Consider the following 21,092-nt stretch of genomic DNA (forward strand, 5'->3'; position numbering starts at 1 on the left):
GTTTTAACATTATCCAACTCATTTCCCTAAATTATAATCCTCATTCTAATGATGACCTATTAAAAATTCTATATTTTCCTCTGATGACATTTTCCTGAAGAGTCAGATAACTTGGTCTTAAGCTTCATTTCCCCAACCATTCTTGGATCTCAGTATAATCTTTAATGTAATGTGCTATTATGGACTATCATCTTCAAATCATTTTCACACAATTCTAGGAAAATAAGACAGGCTAGGATAAGTCTCTAGTTTTCAAAATCATTAATCAAGAGTGGCAGTTCATAACTGTAGTGCTGTGATCCACTGTAAGACATGTCACAGAAATTTTATTATAGTAAGAAAAATTACCAGAGCTTGTGAATGATTTTCATTTTAACAACTGTAAAAGTAACACATTACATATAATAATTTAAAAATCAAACAATACAAGAATATAAAATGAAAAACCACTAGCCAATCTCACCTCTCAGCCAATTTTTACCATTTGTTTTTATTTGTTTTGGTTGCTAATTCTAGAATTCTGAAAAACATGTACATCTGTTTCTTGAGTTGTCTATAAAAGGTAAGGAATTTTCCTTGTCACTACACTTCTCTCAATATTGGCTGAGTTTATCATTCAACAATTATCAACTTATGACCAATCTTATTTCACCTCTCTCCCTACCCATTTCTTTGTTCCCCTTCCAACCTCTATTATTCTGAAATAAATCCCAGACATCCTATCATTTCATTGCAAATGTCTGAGGATTATACTTAGAAGTTCTGTTATTATTAGTATATTTACTTTTTCTTCATGTATAAGTTCTTCTGTGGCTGAGCTGGTAACCTCCCAATCATGTCGTACATTCTCTTCATATATCTGATGTCTTGTAAAGGTACCCAAATAAGAGGGGAGATTCCTTGCTAGACTATTCACTACCTTCTTGCTCAGCCTGACTCGGGAAGGGACGTGCACTGTTTCCTGAGTTTCCTCCTGTCTCTGTTTTCATGAGAGTAGAGGACAGATGGGATACGTGGCTAGATGGTGTAATCTTGGTGTCTGGACTTCTGGACATGGGTGATCCTATTACTCATAGGTACTATCAGCCATCCAATGCGTTACCCTGACTCTTCTCTCACATGTCCCTCATCACGGCTCCATACCTGGAGCCAGACACCCCAGTCACTGCTTCAGGACCTACAAGGGCTGGGGGATGGAGGGATGCACAAGAGTTGTTTTGTTGGATGCATATATCAATTACTATTATTAATAACTAATGACCAATTAATAGTAATTAATATCAGTTAATTACTATTATTAATTCCTATTGCATATATCAATTAATTACTTTAATGGTTGTCCCTGGATACCTTCCTAATAGCATTTCCTGCCACTGCTGGAAGTAGAACCCATCAGTGTCGCCCACCTTCTGTGGCAATACTACCCCATTCACACTGCTAGCAATTAGTTTTTTTTTCCTTCAATCAAATATTGTATGTGTCAGAATCTTACAGATTCCTTATTCTCTGGGTCCACTGAGACAAGGAGAGTTTTCCTACTTCCCCCTTTGTTTCCCTGAGTACAGTATACATTTAGAATATTTAAGATAATGTTTATCTTTTTAGTCAATTCTAGGGTATTTATGGAGGGAAAAGCTGTATGTAACCTATGCCCCATCCAAATTTTTCAAATCAGAATCTTGTAATCTGTATAAATCCAGTTATGTTCATTATCTGTCTTTTAAAATTACTTCAGTTTGATCTTGATCTTGAAAGCTACATATGTGGTATCAATTCTAGCATTCCAATAGGGGAGATTTTAGGGAGAGAGAAACTTAGCATAAATGTGATGACTTGTCTGAGAGATTTTATATACCAAAGTAAATATGATATATACAAAATATGGTCATCTTACCAAAGACAAAATAAAACAAAAACCTCAAACATGTTGATAAATACTTTCTAAGTTGATATCCTCTGACATTTCTTTCAGAATCATTTTGGCTATACATTCTGTTTAAAGCAGAAGCTGGATTGCATTTTAGATCCTTCCCCAAATGGTAGTAAAATTTCTGCTTTAAAAATCCCTGATTATTGTTATCCTATTTATCAATGGATGCATATTAAACTTAGTTTTTTATCCACCTTTTCCAAAAAATAGGGGTTCTATTATTTTCTCTTGCTGAGCAAATGTTTCTGTGTATTCATTTTTCTCATATAAAGTTACTTTTACAGCAATGTATTATTAGTCTCTATTACAAAAAGATACTACAAAAGAAAAAATCCAGTTGGTTTGATATTAGTAAAAAAAGAAAAAAGAAAAAAATTGTGAAACCTGTTTTTAGGATTAATATTTCTTTCCTAAATATTTCACATGACACACTTTGAAGGCTCTAACACAAATGCACATATTTGTTAATATGAAGGGAACACCACAGCAGACAGCAAAACAGAATACTTAGGGCTGAAGTAAAATAGCAGTATCAGTCTCATGCATCACTCAGCAGGGAAAAGCAATTGCACCATAAATACCATGCAATTTAGCAGAAGGTAAACACTGTTTCAAAACGTAGCTTTCTTAGAGAAGGGTTATGTCAGAAAGTTCACCAGTAGTGGCTGCAAATCCATCCAAGAATAGTACAGAACATAAAATGTCATTGAGAGTTTCCATCCTTTTATATTTCTATTAAATTCCTATGTTCACAATACTGACCATTCTATTTTCCAACTACCTATCTTATCCGGACAGGCAGAATCTTACCCAAACTCATAAAAATGATAATCACATGGTTACTGATCTTTAAATTCTTTTCCACTTAATTTAAAATTGAGAATGATGAAACCGGTGCCTTGAAATCTGACAGGTTTTAAAAATATTTTTTCTTTATTCAGGATTTACCCTGTTACTGCAGTCCTTTAACTGTTTTCAGAGCCCTGAGGAAGAGGTTTCTGCCAGTTCTTGCTGATTGTTCAAAGCTTCTGTGTGGGGACAGAGCCCTGAAGCATCTTACTCTGCCATCTTATCCATCCTTTAATTTTTAAGTATGCCTTTTGAAATAAGAGACATATGGAAGGAATGGATGAAAAAAAGTAAATCATGCTTAAGGTCCAAATATATAATTTAAATTATAGATAACGCAATTTAAGAAACTTTAATTAGAATACATTAATTCCCTGTAGAAGGCACAATGCAAACTGTGACCATTTCAATATTTTGCAAATGAACTATTCTTATCTTTTCAATTATTTTTCTTAAGTTTGAACTGACAGAGGAAATGAAATTTCTTTTAAAATATTCTTTCAAGACTCATTCTTACATAAAAATTAAAACAAAAAAATACAACTTTTAATGTTTTTTTCTCCACCAAACTGTTAAAAATCAAGAAATGTTAAAATAGTACAAAACATAGGACTGCCAATAGCCCATAAACATCTTGTGCATATTAGAAAAAGCAGCTCCCTCCACACATGCACATGGCATGGTGAGTTGATAAAACCTTTATATAGAGGCAATAGCCCTTCCTTTGTGCATATGTAGCCTTCACCATGGCACATGATTACCATCATTCTCTCCTATCACTGGCCACCCTAGTGCAGTGCATAAACTGCACAAACATACATGGCATCATGGGTAAAGTATGAGGTAATTGTAATTTTTGTACACTGTTGAAGGTTATCAACTGGTGCAAAATTTTTAGAGGGCATTTTGGTAATAGTAAAATTTTACATATGCAATTTAGACTAGTAATTGAGACTTCATAAATACTCACACAAGTATACAAAGATACACACAGATAATCAGTGCTACATTGTTTGAAATAGAGAAAAATGGGAAATAACCAAAATGCTGTCAGCTGAAGCTTTGGTAAGTAAGCTACAGAATGCCCATACAATGAAATATCAGCATTACAGACAATGAGGTAAATCTACATGCCTAGGCAAGGAAATATTTGCAAGAAATAATAAGTAGGAGAAAAATAGGATGAAAAAAAGAATGATGTGGTCGGGTATATATATATTGGTAAGTGGAACATAAATTGATGCAACCTCATTGGAAAGTAATTTTGCATAATCTAGGAAAGTTAAAGATGTGGCTCAGCAATTCCACTCCTAGGTACATACCCTTGAGAATCCTGTGCACATAGAAGATATGTATTAAAATATTATTGTGGTTATTGGAACTCCATCCTTTCAAATGCTCAGGTCAAAAACCTTAGTGTCATCCTTGATTTCTCTCTTTCACTATACTCTATACATTCAATCTGTCAGAAAATCCTGTCAGCTATACCTTCAAAATATCCCCTAAATTTGAACTTTTCATCATTCTACCACCTCCATCCTTCTCCAAGCCACAATCACTTCTCACTTGGATTGTTACAATTGCCTCTTTAGAACCAGTCTAACTGCTTCTGCCTTTGCCTCTCTGTAGTCTATTTTTGACACACTAGCCAGAATGATTCTGTTAAAACATAAACTGAATATACTGGTTCTCTGTTCAAAACCTTTGACTCCCCTTATCGTTCTGAGTAAAAGCCAAAATCCTTACTCTATGACTGATACACACAATTATGAAGGAGAGGTAGTATTGAAACAAAGTCAGCAGTTAGCAATTGAAATGAAATCATTAATTAAAAAGGCAGTAACAACAAACACTACCCACAACACTTAAATGCTGGGTCCAACATTGGAACTAACTTTCTGAATCACTTACTTTCATTTTCCTTTATAGTCACTAAAGAAAAAATAGAAGGAAGACCATCTGGGTCTTTATTGAAACCTGTAAGATAATTCTGAGGATCCTAAGGGAAAAACACCAAATTGACAACAAGGGTATTTATTTAACTAAATAAATGGAAATCAGACGGTCTCTTCATTAAGGTGCCATGGCTCTAGGAAGCCCAGTTCTTACTTCAAGGGCCATAAGGATCCATGAATTCTCTATCACTCACAGTGTTCAGAGACCATTTTCATATTCTCATAAGGAAACCAAAACTGTAGGCTTCTTTTATCTTGTTCCTTGGGAGAACCATAATTTTAAAAATGCTTTTTTACAGAATTCAACTATCTTGGGATATCTCTGAAACTGCTGGAGTTGAAGATAATTTTCCTAGAGTCCCTAATTTATGATGACCTCTATTGCTATGTCCATTGGAACAAAATAACATTAATAAACCTTAAAATATTAAAATTTAGATTGGAAATACAAAGTTTAAAGAGATGTATATAAAAATAATGAGATAACATTAGTGTTATAGCAGAGTTAAACTCTGATATATTTGACTACAATCTTCTTTATCACATTTCAGCTTCATTGATAACAACCACTAAATTCTTTGTACATCCTCTACAGTACCTACAGATGCTAATAAAATTTAAATCTGATGGAATTCCTTCAAGATATGTAGCATCTAGACACTAGTCTTCAATACTTTTCCTTTATAAAAATCATACAATTTCTAAGTCATCAAGCACAAAACTGAGTGACAACAACACTATAACAGAAGAGCAAGTCTTATTACTTACTTAGTACCATTTTCCCCAAGCCAAACCTCAGAGTCATTCTTGTGGCTTCCCTTTTTCTATATCCAATTTGTTAACTAGTCCCTTGATTGATTCTGCCCCTTCTGTCTAATTGCACTGATTTTGCCTTAAGGAAATACTCAACATTTCTTACCTGATCTACTAGAATCTCAAATTGGTCTTCCTCTCTACAATCAGTAGACTATCCAATCTTCTACCTTCTACTCTGTTTCTATAGTTTAGTGAATAAACTTCCTGTGATAAGTTTCAAGATGAATCCTCTCTATGTCAAACTGCACTGTATAGTAAAATACTTTGTAAGTTCTAATATGACATATTCTAAATGAAAAATTAAGCATTCAAATAAGGTTTAGTATTTGACCCATCAATATTAACCTCAATAAAATCCTGAAGTTGCTTGGAAGAGTAGCTTAATCAAGAATCAAAGAATGAATTGGTTGGTTGCTTTTAAACTGACCATGTTGAGTGCATAATTTCTTACCTATTTCCTCTGAACTTTTAATCCTAAAACAAAGTGAAAAATAAGCAGGGGAATATTTAAGGGTCTTTTATTTTCATGCCTATTTATGAAAAGGAAAATTAATTTTGATCATATAAATTGTTTTCAAAGAAAAATTTTCAAGAAAGACTACTCCAAAAAATTCAGGAGTGTTATGTTTCATAAAGACATTTGGAGGAAGATAATAGTGACTAAAAATGGTGATTAAGTATAGCTTTATCTTCGTTATCAAAATTTTAGGTTCAAAGTTAAGTTGTCTATTCTTCCAGAGAAAGGAGGAAGAATCAGGCATCTGCTGCAGTTCTAGGTCACCCATGGCCTCCCCACGCAGGTTTGGATATGCATGTTAGTAGGAATTGGTAGAAGTAGGAAGAAAACAATGAAAAAGGTAAAGTAAGAAAAAGAGAGGGTACCCAGATTTGAGAGGCAACTGTTTGGGGTAAAGGAGTGAGTGAATGCAGACTAATTTTCCTTTCACTTTACCCAATGATGAAATGGTCCATGTTTACTATAGTGAAACCTTTTGTCTTAGTAAAGGCATTTGGACCTTATTTACCCCGTGTGTCTGTCATTAATGCTTACTATTTCAAAGGATTATTTAAATAAATTCGAATGGGGGTAGGATGGGTGAGTGCATGTGTTTAAGAGGAAGGGGGTATGAGAGACCTGTGGACATGAAGTATAAAGAAAACGTCTTAATTGTATTCTCAAATTCTATATGTATATAGGAATAAATTAATTCTTGGACATTTAAAATGTACTTGGGATGAGGGTAAAATACATGAGGAAAAACAAATGGAAACTGGTGAAAATTCTTTAACGTAGAACAGCAATAGCACTGCATTTCCAGCATTACAGCTTATCTTTACTGACTATTTATAATCTATTTACCCAATCTAACATGGTGACATTAGGACATTTAACAGTGGATAATGGGAGTAAATCTAGATACCTAACATTTTTGGATATATTTAATTTTAAATTTAAATAATTTGCTATAAAAATTATAAGACAATAAAAATAACCTTGAAAATTCATAACTGTAATTATCTCATTTAATACCAACAGCGTGTTATTATCAACCTTAAATAAATTTCACAGTCATCAATGTTAAAGAAATTTCATAACACAAATTCAACAAATATTACTTGTTATCTTCACTATAACCTGAAATATAAATTAATTTCTCCTTCACATACAGCAAAAACTAGTCTCTGGTCAAAAGCTGCTGAACTTCTATCAGAAAAACCAATGTGACATCATTTCAAAATGCACATGATGAATATGTATATGTCAAATAAAAATATACAATAAAATCAATGACTAAGCTTATGTCATTCTGGTGGAAGAGGTCTTGAGATCTTCCCAATCCTCTGAATTCTCAAATATCACTTGTGGTAAAGACTGCTATTTATCACACAGTAGGTACTCTATCCTGCTTCCATGTTAATGAATTTCTGATTTTTATCTGGACACATGGCTATCCAGAAGAAAGACTACCGCCCCCAGCCTCCTCTGTAGCTAGTATTTCAGCGAGTAAGAAGTGAGCACAAAAGATACCGGCAACTTTGGGGTTTTGTTATTAAAGAGCAGGGTGGGTCCTCCTTTTCTTCTACTCTGCTGACTGGAATGTAGATGTAGCAATAAGCTACTTTAGGCCATGCATACGTGACTATATTCTTGGATGGCAGACGCCCCCAGATAACTGGAGCAAAAATCACTGTACTAACTCATGCTTTCAAGATAGAAAAATATATTTAATATGCCACTATTACAAAGAGTCTCTGATACATGTCACCAAACCTGTATCTTTTAATTTCCACAGGTTCCTCTTGTAATGTGGGGTTAATAATAATAATATTTACCTCTCAGATTATCATATTAAATGTTTTAAATAAATAGAAGAAGGCTGCATCTATGTGTGGATACTAGGTAATCTATTAGGCTTGCTCTCCAGCTAAATCACTTGTTTCTTCATACCAGCCTAGTGTATGAGCAATTCTCAGAAAAATTACAATTTATGGAACTTTGTAGTAACTTGAAAAATAGATAAGACCATAAATATTAAGCTGATAAATGATATGGATCTGCTTAGCTATAACTTACATGTTGTGATTGATGTTACACTGATCATTCTCTCTTTCAAGTTCCTGACTACATGATTCACATCTTTTCCAGCCATCTTCTGTTTTAATCCAACTCCATCCAGGAGATCTCCAGTCCTGACCCAAAAATGGCATTGTTCTCCTACAAAAAAAACAGTTAATTTATGTTATAAGTATATGTATAATTTAAAAAAGTTTCTTTTCATTTAAAATTTATTAAAGAATAAAGTTCCTACTTAATATTTAAATGTCTATACAGTGACAAAATAGTGAAAATAATATGGTATCTTGGTTGTACTAAAGTAATAAGCGGGTAAGTATAGATGGATTTACTAGTCCAATGCTGATATGTCATGAAAGGTTATCAAAAGTGACATTTAAGTTTACACCTGAAGGAGTAGAAGTCACGGGGGGGGGGGGAGGAATATGAGTTTTTATTTCATACAGTAAACTCTTTGCCAGAAGTTAGAAGCAACATGATGTTAAATGTATTCATGATCAGCAACTGTGAGAAGTTCAATTAGGATAAAGTTTAGAATACAAGAGAGGGAGTGGGGTGTGTTTAGAAGTAAGGAGTGGCTAGAATACAGAACTAATTAAGGGCCTAATCAATTCAAAGAGGTTGGACCTTATTCTGAGGGCAATGAGGGGCCAATAAAGGAATTTAAGCAGGTAGGTGATCTGATTAGATTTGAGCTATGCTAAGAACTCTGGGTTACAGTGCAGAGAATGGACAGATGGGGGTGGGGGGAGCACCTGGATCAAAGAAGAGTTAGGGTGGGTGGCTAATAAATGTTGGCGTTAAAAAGGTGAGAGAGTATGGTGGCAAAAGGATTTGAGAGAAGAGCAGAGATTCTAGAAATATGTAGGAGGTAGAATCAAATAGTGCTTGAAGACTGATTTTGTGAGGGAGAAACCAAAGATACCCAGGTTTTGATTTTTGGCACCTGGCTCTGAGATAAGAATTACAGAAGGAACAGGAAGTGTTTTGTCTAGGGAAGGGAGGTAAAAGAAATGCTGATTTCCATTTTGGACATGCCTGTTAAGTTTGATATGCTTGTGAGACAACCAAGAAAAGATAAATAATAAACTGTGGTGATAGGCACTATACTAGGCTCTAGGTCTAAAAATTATGACTTAAAATAAATTTACCTTTACAAAGCTTACAATTCTATGGGTAGTGAGACATCAAATATTTCCTACTGCTTGGAACTCTCTTCCTCTTGTTCAGAGGTTCTCAACCCATGCTGTGCACTAACATCGCAGTCTGGGAAGGTTTTTTTTTTTTTTTTAATACAAATACTTAGCCCCATCCCAGATCAAATAAATCTGAACATTTAGGGATGGGGACCAAGTATAAGTTTTTTTTTTGAGCTCCACAGATGATTCTTATGGACAATGAGGGCTAAGAACTGCCTTACATGTTCACATTGCTGATTCAAAATGCCACCTTCCCAGAAAGACCTTTGCTGACTACCTTGTCCAAAGAGCTCCCTTCCTCTGCCCCTCTGCCCCACAGGTAGCAGTCTCTCTGCTGTTTTCTTATAATTCTATAGTAAGAAGTGCTGTTGGAAATTCTTAGTTATGTGTTTACTATTTCCCTCCAAGAGAATGCAATGTCCTCTTCAATTCTGTATGCCAATTACCTCAAACAATATCAGGCAAACAACAGGTGCTTAATAAATATGTATTGAATGCATGAATGAATATAAGAATCCATCACTCAGAAGACAGTTGGATGGAAGAGAAAGATGTAAAAATCATCAGCAGTTAAGACAGTAATCAAAGCCATGGGAATGATATTACAGACAGAGAGACTGTAGAGTGGGAAAAGAAGAGAGCTGAGGAAAAGATCTAAGGAACACCAACATTTAAGGACAAGCAGATAAGCCAAGAAAGGAAACTGAAAAGGACCAAAGTGGTGGTGGGGGAAAGTTGGAAGCCAAGAGAAGAATGTATTTTAAGAAAGAAATGATCAACAGAGAGGAACTGTTATTTAAAATAAAGTCATATATAAAGAGAATTAAATAGTTTACATTCAATTTAGCTATAGAAACATAGCTGGTGACTCAAGCAAAAATAGTTTCAATAGAGTAAGGTGTTATATTAATTTCATGTCCAAAACAGACTTGGGGTATTTCATTAATGTGGAATATTTACACCACAGAGAGTATAGTGGTAATGGAAGTGTTCAAATATTAGTTATGAACTATATTTAATCTGACTAACAAAAAGCAGGCTATTAAAGAGGCTATTAAGTTGTCTTACAAGGAGATAAAAAATGTTTAGGAAGGAAATTAGGTAGACTTCAACAAAAGTAATTTTATACCAAGATGATCTCAAAAACTTTGCTAAACTAATTTATAATCAGAACACATCTTTTTCAGTCATATATTGATTAATTTAAATTCCTGCTTTGGAAGATAATTTTAAAATGTTCCTTAAATCTCAGCAGAATTACAATAAGCCCTAGAAGACCTTTCTCAAAACTACTGATCATCCTAAAATGCAAAAGCCACCACCCATATTCAGTCAATCCACAGAATTATCTAAGGTTGTCTCTAATTGTATGAATCTGATTTTCTACTTTTCATGAAGGTTCAGTTATAAACCAGAAAAGATTCCTAGGAAAGAAGGCAATGACAGTGATATAGCAGATGATGTTTAAATGGCAACTTTAGTCTCTCAAAACACAAGCAATGGAAAAATGGCTATTAAGGACCATCTCTGACAATTGCTAAAGTATTTCTCAGTATCCTATCGAAACTGTGGCTTCAGAATTCTGTGTTAAAAAAATCAAGTGGCAACCCTGAAAAATACTGCTGACAGAACAAATACAGGATTACTTCAGTGATAGACATTTGAGCACCTAATAAATGTATTATTATGCTATGTGTCCTACCCTCAAGGGTATACAATCTAGATGAGGAACTATAAAAGTAACAGTAGCTAAACAAACAAAAAACCCCAAACCATATACCATACATACATATTTATAATATAATATAATATAATATAATATAATATAATAGCAATCTTGTAATATTAAGTACTGAATGAGTGATACAGAGAATAACTAAAGGAAATTTAGAGTAAAAAGCAAATTATCTGGGAAGGCTTTGAATAGAAACTAGGACAGTAAGGTTGGCTTTAAAGCATGGTAAGATCTTAAGAAAATGAAAAGGCAAGGAAAAAAAATACTAATCATAGGAATAGTGGATGAAAAAGTATGGAGAGAATGCCTGTGACACATCTGAGAAAACTAAGCACAACAGGTTGGCTGAAATGGAGAAATCTTATGGGAGGAAATGACTAGAAGCTAGATCATGGAGAACTCTGAATATCCAAGGTGTTTGAACTTTATTCTCTAAGTAATTAAAAGTTTTTGAATAATATATTGACACAAGCAGAGCACTGGTTACCCCCATGCACACCCATTTTTTTAATTAGAGAAATTGTGGGTTTACAGAAAAATCATGCACAAAATACAGAGTTCCCATTTACCAATCTATTCTAAACACCTCACATTAGTATGGTACATTTGTTATAATTCATGAAAGAACATTTTTAAATTATACTATTAATTATAGTCCACAATTAACAATAGGGTTCAATGTTTGTGTTGTACAGTCCTATGTTGTTTTTTTTTTTTGAAATTTTTTATGCTATTAACATGTATACAACCTAAAATTTACCGTTTAACCACATTCACATATAATTCTACTGTTTTGAGAATAATAATTTGTCAGGGCCTGTAGGATAGATTGAGTAGGAGAATGGAGACAGAAAAAAACAACTAATTAGGCAACAGAAACTTCTTGCTGACGTTCTCCTATCTAAATGACTGCCCAATGACCATCCCTGTACCCTAAGCTAACAAATATCTTAAAACCAGGTGGCACACAGCATATCTATATATTTGCCTCTACACCCACTCACCATTTACAGTTTCCATTGTAAAATTAAAAACCAGCTTGGTGTTTCCAGTTAAAATAACCAATTCTTTTACAAGTACCAAAACTCTACAGATAACTCATTTTGACTTTAACAACTTGGGAAGAAATAAGTTTGAACTGAAATTTTCAGCTGTATTTCTATGGGTTTGAAGGTGCAAAATGCAGTTAATGGGCCACGATATGGGTAGGGGGTATATGACACCAGTTCATCTGCAAGGTTTTATTTTCAACATAGAAGATCTGCATCTACGTAGATGTTGTGTATCTCCCAGATATGTCATAACATGACAAAGAACAAAAGTTATGTTCTTTGCATCACAATGAAGTTTTACTTTAAAGTATATAATTTATACAGTTTAAAGCACAGACTAGAAGATGATTTGGTAAACAAAACAAAAAACCATTAATAAAAGCCAAAAATATAAAAAATTTAAAAAGACACTTTAAAAGGCCTGGGTCTCAACTTTCCAAAACTACTCCCAATCTGAGGCATCTTATTTTGTAAGTAAGACAACAATGTTACATCATTCTGGAATAATGACAACCCATCACTTTTTATGAAAATTTATCTGTTTGCTAAAGACCTGAACTGCTAGGGTTTTATTTATTTATTTTAATTAAAATACTTTTGTAAAAAAAAAAAAAGATGTAGTGCCCCCTTGAGGAGCCTGTGGAGAATGCAGGGGTATTCGCCTACCCCACCTCCATGGTTGCTAACATGACCACAGACATAGGGGACTGGTGGTTTGATGGGTTGAGCCCTCTACCATAAGTTTTACCCTTGGGAAGACTGTTGCTGCAAAGGAGAGGCTAGGCCTCCCTGTATTTGTGCCTAAGAGTCTCCTCCTGAATGCCTCTTTGTTGCTCAGATGTGGCCCTCTCTCTCTGGCTAAGCCAACTTGAAAGGTGAAATCACTGCCCTCCCCCCTACGTGGGATCAGACACCCAGGGAAGTGAATCTCCCTGGCAACGTGGAATATGACTCCCAGGGAGGAATGTAGACCTGGCACCGTGGGACGGAGAACATCTTCTTGACCAAAAGGGGGATGTGAAAGGAAATGAAATAAGCTTCAGTGGCAGAGAGATTCCAAAAGGAGCCGAGAGGTCACTCTGGTGGGCACTCTTATGCACACTTTAGACAACCCTTTTTAGGTTCTAAAGAATTGGGGTAGCTGGTGGTGGATACCTGAAACTATCAAACTACAACCCAGAACCCATGAATCTCGAAGACAGTTGTATAAAAATGTAGCTTATGAGGGGTGACAATGGGATTGGGAAAGCCATAAGGACCAAACACCACTTTGTCTAGTTTATGGATGGATGTGTAGAAAAGTAGGGGAAGGAAACAAACAGACAAAGGTACCCAGTGTTCTTTTTTACTTCAATTGCTCTTTTTCACTCTAATTATTATTCTTGTTATTTTTGTGTGTGTGCTAATGAAGGTGTCAGGGATTGATTTAGGTGATGAATGTACAACTATGTAATGGTACTGTAAACAATCGAAAGTACAATTTGTTTTGTATGACTGCGTGGTATGTGAATATATCTCAATAAAATGATTATTAAAAAAAAAAAAAAAAAAAAAAAAAAAAAAAACTTTTGTTTTGAGAATTCCCAAATACAAAAATAAAAACTAGAAATTACTCCCAAAAATTATTAAATGTGTAAGAGCTACCACTCAAAGGGTATCTATTCAATTGTGAAACAGCTTGTATAATTTCCCATTTTTAAGCACATTTTACGACAACTGATGACAGATATCATATAAGGCTGAATTATCTTAAATCTTCCCTATTCTCTATTTCATATGGCAGGACATTGGGGTGAGGTACTGGGGCAGAACAGGACTTATGAAGTTATCGGCCAGTGGAAACCCCTGGCATGAAAGAATCAGAACTAAGGAATGTCCTTCCTTCAACAGGCTTACTTTTTCTTAAATAATGATAATAATAATGGCAAACTTTTACTAGAGCTTACAGTAGGCTAGGCATTACTCTGAACAATTTACATGTATTATCTCATTTAGTCCTCAAACACATTAACCTATAAGGTAGGAAATATCCCATTTTACAGGTTCAATTCTTTATTTTATGTACGAGGAAACTGAGATGAAGAGTGTGGTGGAGCTGGGATTTAAAATCATGCATTGTCATTACAGGGTCTATGCTCTTAACCACCATATTTTTATAAAAATAATTGTTTAACACCTGATGAAAAGAGATGCCATAAAATTATAGTTTTTAAAATTTTTCACATATATTACACATATCACTAGATATGATTTAAAGTAATAATCACTCAATATAAAAGCACTAAGACAAGGAAAACATGACAGGAAACATAACTAATACATTTTTAAAGGCAACATGTGTTTTGCTATTTGTTTTTAAGGTAGATGGAAAGGAAATGGAGTAACCACTGCTTATGGCAGTTAATAAATTGGTCATCAAAACAGTAATAGCTATAGGTATAGAGCATGAGCTATACATAACATAAATTTTTAAAGTTACAATGTAATATTATAGCAAGGCAATTTCATATTCAGATGAGTTTATTTTCCCCTTTATTTCATATTTTTTCAATATAGATTTTGAGAAAATAATTTTCATCATTCTGGGATAATAAAGAATGGTCCTCAATTAGAGAAGCATTTAATTTTTCTTTCTTTTCCTAACAATATTTCCAAGCAAGTTAGGGTCAAACAATTTAGGATCAATTGTTTATTGATCAGAAAGGCTAGTCCCTTGCACAGAAATTAAGACATGGCAAATTTAGGGCTGAGACTTGGGAAAGGGATCTCTTGTAAGAAGGCCTGAGAGATAATCGCAGATGCTTTATGGAAATGGAGAACACACAAAGGAGAGGAAAAAATGAAATATGAAAGAGTAAGAGAAATCTGTATTTTAATGAGGGCTGTATGGTAAGGATTTGGAAAGGCAAGCAAAGAGGGAGCTTTACAGGGCAGTAAACAGTTGTCTAGATTTCTGGGTTTTCAAGACGTGTTTCAATCGGCCCAAGGGTAGAGATGGAATCTAACTGGAGTAAAGGCCAAAACTGAGCTTCGTGTTAGGGGAAAGAGGCAAAATTCGAAGTGTCAGTTTCAATAAAAACAAGAGAGAAAATTTAAGGAAGAAGACGACGCTGGAACTGCAGAAAAGGAGTCGAGAAATAGAGATTGATTTTAAAAAACAGACGAGGGACAAAGTGGACTGGAAGAGGGCAGGGGGCGGGAGTAACGAGTCAGGTATCCACGGGAGAAAGAGAAGACAAGAAAGGGGCGAAGGGTGGGCGGAGGACGTAAAGGAGCCGGCAGAGATGGGCCCGGGCACAGCAGCCGGGAAGGTCGCCGGGTAGAGGGAAGGGAGGAAACGCCCCGGAGCTGCCCAAAGGGAGTCACTAACAGAAGTGGGCGAACACAAAGATGGAAGCGCGGGTGGAGAGCACCGGGAGGAAGATGGCCCCGGAGGGGTGGGTGGAGGTGGGGTCCCGGGAAAGTAGGCAGGGGATGGAGGCGCAGCGTAGGGGCAGAGGGAGGGGGTGGGGACCCAGACCCAGACGGGAGGGGGTGGATGGCGAGGGGTCTCCCAGCATGATACGGAGAGCCAGAGGCGGCCGAGGACGCGCAGGAGATGCGGCTACTGGCGGAGGCAGAGGCCATAAAGCGAGCGCCCGAGGGTAGGTTGCAGAGGCCCCGCGTTCTCCAGCAGCGAGGCAGCCTAAGTCCCTACCTGACAGGCGGCCACCGCGTCGCGGGATTATTGCCGGAAGTCACCAGCTCTTACCCTGGGAGCGCCGAGAGGGAAATCCCCGCCCCCGCACCGCGCTGATTGGCCGGCGCGGCCTCCGCGTGGCTGTGTTGCTACCCCGGCAGAGGAATACGAGAGGCTCGCTACTTCTGTCACGGAGGCCGGCCTGCGCGTTGGGCGCATGCTCAGTGATCGCTGCCCCGCCTCAGCTCTGAGCGTGCCCTGATTGCTCAGGGGAGGAAAAGCGGGAGTAGGCAGACATTGGGATCATTCCGGGCGGGGTTGGGGCGCGGGGTTGAGGTTGGACTTGGGACTTTCCTGGGAGTAGGCAGGAATGAAATTCCGGGTTGGAATGCTTGTCTGTGTCCAACAGTGAGGTACATGGCCAAGCTGCTGGTTCACACCCAGGATTGTCCTTTTTCATGTATTCTAAGAGGTCAGGTTCATGATTAATAATGCTGATGAAATTTATCATTACTTAGAGAGTGACCAAAATAGAAGCCCTTACATTTATCCTTTATGTTTTAACAGTTTGAGGGAAGTCGTGAAATATGACCCTTAAATCTGATACTGCTGAAGGTGTGCTGTATTTCCTGCTCTTACATTCGTTATTGTTCTGGTGAGTCTCACAATGCATAATAACACCATTTACAGTCTTTGTGGATCTATACTGACTTAAGATCCTTAAAGGCCATCCCCACCCCCCATCTATCTATAGAATTTAAAGAAATACTGTATGAATAGTGTATATTGATAGAATTCTTTGAAGAACATTTTGCTGGTGTCTGTTCTTTGGTGTTCAAACCCTTGGAAACCAGCATTTCACATCTAGGAATTTATGGTTGGAAAATATGCATATGAGTGCACAAAAATAGAGTACAAGGATGTACTGTTTTTGATAGTGATAATAAAATGTTTGCTAGTGAAAAGTTAGAAATAAAACAAGTGTCCATCAACAAGGGAATGATTAAATAAATTCTGGTATATTTTAAGTAAACATATGGTATATTCCATACAACGGACTACCACATGAAAAAGAATGAGGTATATACATATGTACAAACATGGAAGGATGTAGAAGATATATTGGAAGGAAAACAAAGAAAGTTGCAGAACAGTATGCATAGTACAATCCTACTTTTGTGAAATAATAGCAACAATCTATGTGTTTGTATAGTCATAGGAAATATGTATAATAATATAACCTAACATCTTTACACATTGTTCTCTCTACTTATGTAGTTTTGAGTCTTCATTGTTCAAACACATCTCTGTTATTTGAATATTTTACGGTGATGTATTATTTTTTTGGTATATGCATTAAATCGGTTTATTTATTCACTTAGAAGTAACAAAACAGAGCTTAATAATTGAGTGGAAGAAGGCCATGGGGTAAATATCATGGCTTCCTTGGATAGAATAATATATGATTTGAAAGCAAAGGCTGTATATGTTCTCATTGATGATTGTGATGCTATTCAGAAGATGGTGTAGCTTCTATTCTTCATGTCATTATCTTCTGATCAGTGTTTTTAGGGCAGGTATATGTATCAATGACTTTTAAGATATTTTCTATTGAAATACCCATTTTGATAGTATCTTCAGCAAACTTCTTATATTCTTGGGCACTGACATCATTGCCTCTTACCTTGAGGATAGTCATATGCATGGTTTTACTGCTCTCATTCACATTGACAATATAAAATATCAGGTACGAACTACTTGAATAAACAATTTTTGAGAATTTTTTCCATCGAAGTCAAGTTTGTATTTTTGGTCTTCTGTTCTCACTCCCTTTGCAGTGTCCTTTTGGTATTAACCATTAACCTTGATGTAAAAAGTGAAGAGGAGAGTTTTGCTTCTATTATCAGTATCCATCCTACCCAAAGTGGGCCATTATAAGCTATCTTGTTTATGTTATTGGATGCTACGTAAATGGTGTTCCATTCTCCTGTAATCTTAATCACCTGTTTCTCAGGTGGGTCGTACTGGTCAGCACAAACCAGACTGAGTACAAGAGTTACCAGCAGAATCTTCATTTTTTTTGATTCCATTGGTGGTTGTTAAGCCCTCTTCTAGAGTAGCAGAGACTGAGTTCCTTGCTGGAGAATCTGAGTTTGTGCCTCGTTTTATATGCTTTATCTGCAGAGACAGTTGGGCCATGAGGCATGGCTCTTAAAGTTGAAGTGTGCCCTGGTCCAAGTGTGCTGAAGAAGTAGGAATGAGGTAGCAGTCCTGACTCTGCAGTTTTGAGGCCATGAAAATGCCCAAATCAAGGAATCAAGCTGATACTTTCTTCCCGAAGAACAGTTGCTGGTGATCCTGGCCTTCTGTGTCACATGGCAGGGCACATGATGGCATCTGCTGGTCTCTCCCTTCTCTTCCTGTTTTGTTGCTTTCAGCTTCTTGCTTCTGTGGCTTTCTCCCAGTGATGTATTGTTTTTTAATAACCAAAAACTGAAAGATTGAAGAAAGACTTAGATATTTTTTCTCCCCCTCCCAAAATATGTATAAAATTAAGTTCAAATGGTGGCATTTGGAAGGAGAGGAAGCTGGCAAAGCATGTTGATTACATTCAGCCAGGATGAATAAATGAGGTAGTGGGCTTTGAAATTCAGCCAGCACTCTGTTGGTCAAGACTTAGGAATGCATCCACTTAGGAAAATTTTTTAAATTTGCACAAAATCATCATATGTACAGGACATATGAGAAGATGTACCATATTATAGTTAAAGAAATTGAAGCTCAGAAGGATTAAAACCTTGCGTTTCTCACTTTCATCCCAGTTTATTTTCCCAATACCACATTCAGTGAATTTTCATTCCTGTCTGAGGAACACTGCTATCAAGAGCCATGGCTAACAGCCAGTCCCAGGCAGTTTCTGAGCAACACAGAATATTTTACTGAAGGGTTATTTAGGGATACAGGACAAAGAAATAGACCTGTAGAGGGTAAGAGGAAGTCAACGCCAGTGCAGGGGTTTTAGCGAAATTTGACGTTCTTGAATGAACCAGAATGTCTAACTTTTACTGACCAACCTTTGCAGGAATAAAAATAAAATTGCCAGTGCCTAGCATGGTATCTGGTATATAGTAGGTATATAGTTAGATGCTAAAAATTTTATGTTGTATAAAGAATATTTATAGAGCTTTTTTAACTTTCCCAATCATTTCACATAGATTACTAATCTTGTTGTTCCTTTGAAAGTAGTATATCTTTTTTTTTTTTTTTTTTTTTCTGGCTGCTTTTCTGACAGCACTTATATTTGTAGGCATGGACCTGCTTCTGTGCTTCCAGAATCTGGGACTTAATGTCATCATCAGTTTTGGAAATTTATCAGTTATTATATCTTCAATTATTGTTCTTGTTTCTTTCTCTTTTCAGTCTGGGACTCTAATTACACTTATATTAGACCTTTTCACTACATTTGCTATGTCTCTTATGCATTTATTTCTGCTCTACTCTGTTAATTATTTCCTTCTGCTTGCTTTCGATATGGATTGCTCTTCTTTTTTTAGTTTTTCAGGTGTGCATTTAGGTCTTAGATTTTAGCTTTTTCTTCTTTCTTAACATAAGCATTTAGGGCTATAAATTTCCCTTTCAGCACTGCCTTTGCTGCATCCCGTAAGTTTTGATATGTTGTGTCCTCATTTTCATTTGTCTCAAGGTATTTACTCATTTCTCTTGCAGTGTCTTCTTTAACCCACTGATTTGATTAAGAGCGTGTTGTTTAACTTCCATACATTTGTGAATTTTCCCGTTCTCAACCTGTTACTGATTTCAAGCTTCATTCCATCATACTCAGAGAAGATGCTTTGTATAATGTCAGTCTTTTTAAATTCACTGAGACTTGTTTTGTGACCTGACATGTGATCTATCCTAGAGAATGATCCATGTGCACTTCAGAAAAAGGTATATCCTACTATTTTGGGGTGCAATGTTCTCTATATCTCTGTTAGATCTAGTTCATTTATCATATTATTCAAAGTTTTCTTTTTCCTTATTGATCTTCTGTCTATATGTTCTGTCTGTTGATGTAAGTGGTGTACTGAAGTCTTCAACTATTATTGTAGCAGTGACTATTTCTGACTTCAGTTTTGCTAGTGTTTGTCTCGTTTTGACGTGCTGTGTTTAGGTGCATAAATATTTAAAATTGTTATTTATTTTTGGTGGATTGACTCTTTTATTAATATGTGGTACCCTTTTTGTCTCTTATAACAGTTCTGAATATAAAGTCTATTTTTTTCTGATGTTAGTATAGCTATCCCAGCTCTTGTTTTTGGTTACTGTTTGCATGAAATATCTTTTTCCAGTCTTTTGCATTCAACCTATTTGTATCCTTGGGTCTAAGGTCAGTCTCCTGTAGACAGCATATAGATGGATCATATTTTTTAAAATCCGTTCTACCAATCTGTGTCTTTTGATTGGTTAGTTTAATCCATTAACATTGATAGTTATTATTGTAAGGCAATACTCACTTCACCGATGTTCTCCTTTGATTTTATATGTCATATCATTTTTTTTGTCTCTCTTTTTACCCTTCTGATAATCTTAATTTCTACACTCTACTGCAAGCCTTTCAACCTTCAGAACTCCCTTTGGTGTTTCTTATAGGGCAGGCATCTTATTGACGAACTCTCTCAGTTTCTGTTTATCTGTGAATATTTTAAACTCTCCCTCATTTTTTTTTTATTAAATTCAGTTTTATTGAAATACATTCACACCATACAATCATCCATGATATACAATCCACTGTCCACAGTATGATAACATAGTTATGCGTTCATCACCACAATCTATCTCTGAACATTTTCCTTACATCAGAAAGAACCAGAACAAGAATAAAAAATAAAAGTGAAAAAAGAACACCCAAATCATCCCCCCATCCCACCCCATTTGTCCTTTAGTTTTTATCCCCATTCCTCTACTCATCCATACAGTAGATAAAGGGGGTGTGATCCACAAGGTCTTCACAATCACACTGTCACCCCTTGTAATCTACATTATTATATAATTGTCTTCAGGAGTCCAGACTGCTGGGTTGGAGTTTGGTAGTTTCAGTATTTACTTCTAGCTATTCCAATACATTAAAGCCTAAGAGGTGTTATCTATATAGTGCATAAGAATGTCCACCAGAGTGACCTCTCGACTCCATTTGGAATCTCTCAGCCACTGAAACTATTTCGTCTCATTTTGCATCCCCCTTTTGGTCAAGAAGATACTCTCAGTCCCACGATGCCGGGTCCACATTCATCCCTGGGAGTCA

The 21,092-nt window shown here is 36.0% G+C and overlaps 1 protein-coding gene and 1 long non-coding RNA gene across 4 annotated transcripts in view; one reads left to right on the forward strand and one right to left on the reverse strand.

Annotated features, from left to right (window-relative positions):
* The window catches only part of FBXO25 (F-box protein 25), a 77,061-nt gene extending 61,172 nt beyond the window's left edge, over positions 1 to 15,889 (reverse strand). For 2 of the 3 annotated variants that reach the window (XM_037812598.1, XM_037812596.1), the window contains exons 1-2: positions 15,809 to 15,889; positions 8,126 to 8,266 (exon numbers count right to left, since the gene is read on the reverse strand). In XM_037812598.1, coding sequence (XP_037668526.1) covers positions 8,126 to 8,259 — 134 coding nt within the window. In that variant the 5' untranslated portion in view covers positions 8,260 to 8,266; positions 15,809 to 15,889. The remainder of the gene's footprint in view (positions 1 to 8,125; positions 8,267 to 15,808) is intronic. The other variant, XM_037812597.1, reaches the window with a different exon arrangement.
* A 266-nt stretch (positions 15,890 to 16,155) lies between these two features.
* LOC119516801 overlaps positions 16,156 to 21,092 on the forward strand; it is an 84,368-nt gene continuing 79,431 nt past the window's right edge. The window contains exons 1-2 of the long non-coding RNA XR_005213376.1: positions 16,156 to 16,262; positions 16,358 to 16,445. This is a non-coding gene — a long non-coding RNA (uncharacterized LOC119516801). The remainder of the gene's footprint in view (positions 16,263 to 16,357; positions 16,446 to 21,092) is intronic.

Source organism: Choloepus didactylus, chromosome 20 (genome assembly GCF_015220235.1).
Source record: "Choloepus didactylus isolate mChoDid1 chromosome 20, mChoDid1.pri, whole genome shotgun sequence".
Taxonomy (NCBI): domain Eukaryota; kingdom Metazoa; phylum Chordata; class Mammalia; order Pilosa; family Megalonychidae; genus Choloepus; species Choloepus didactylus.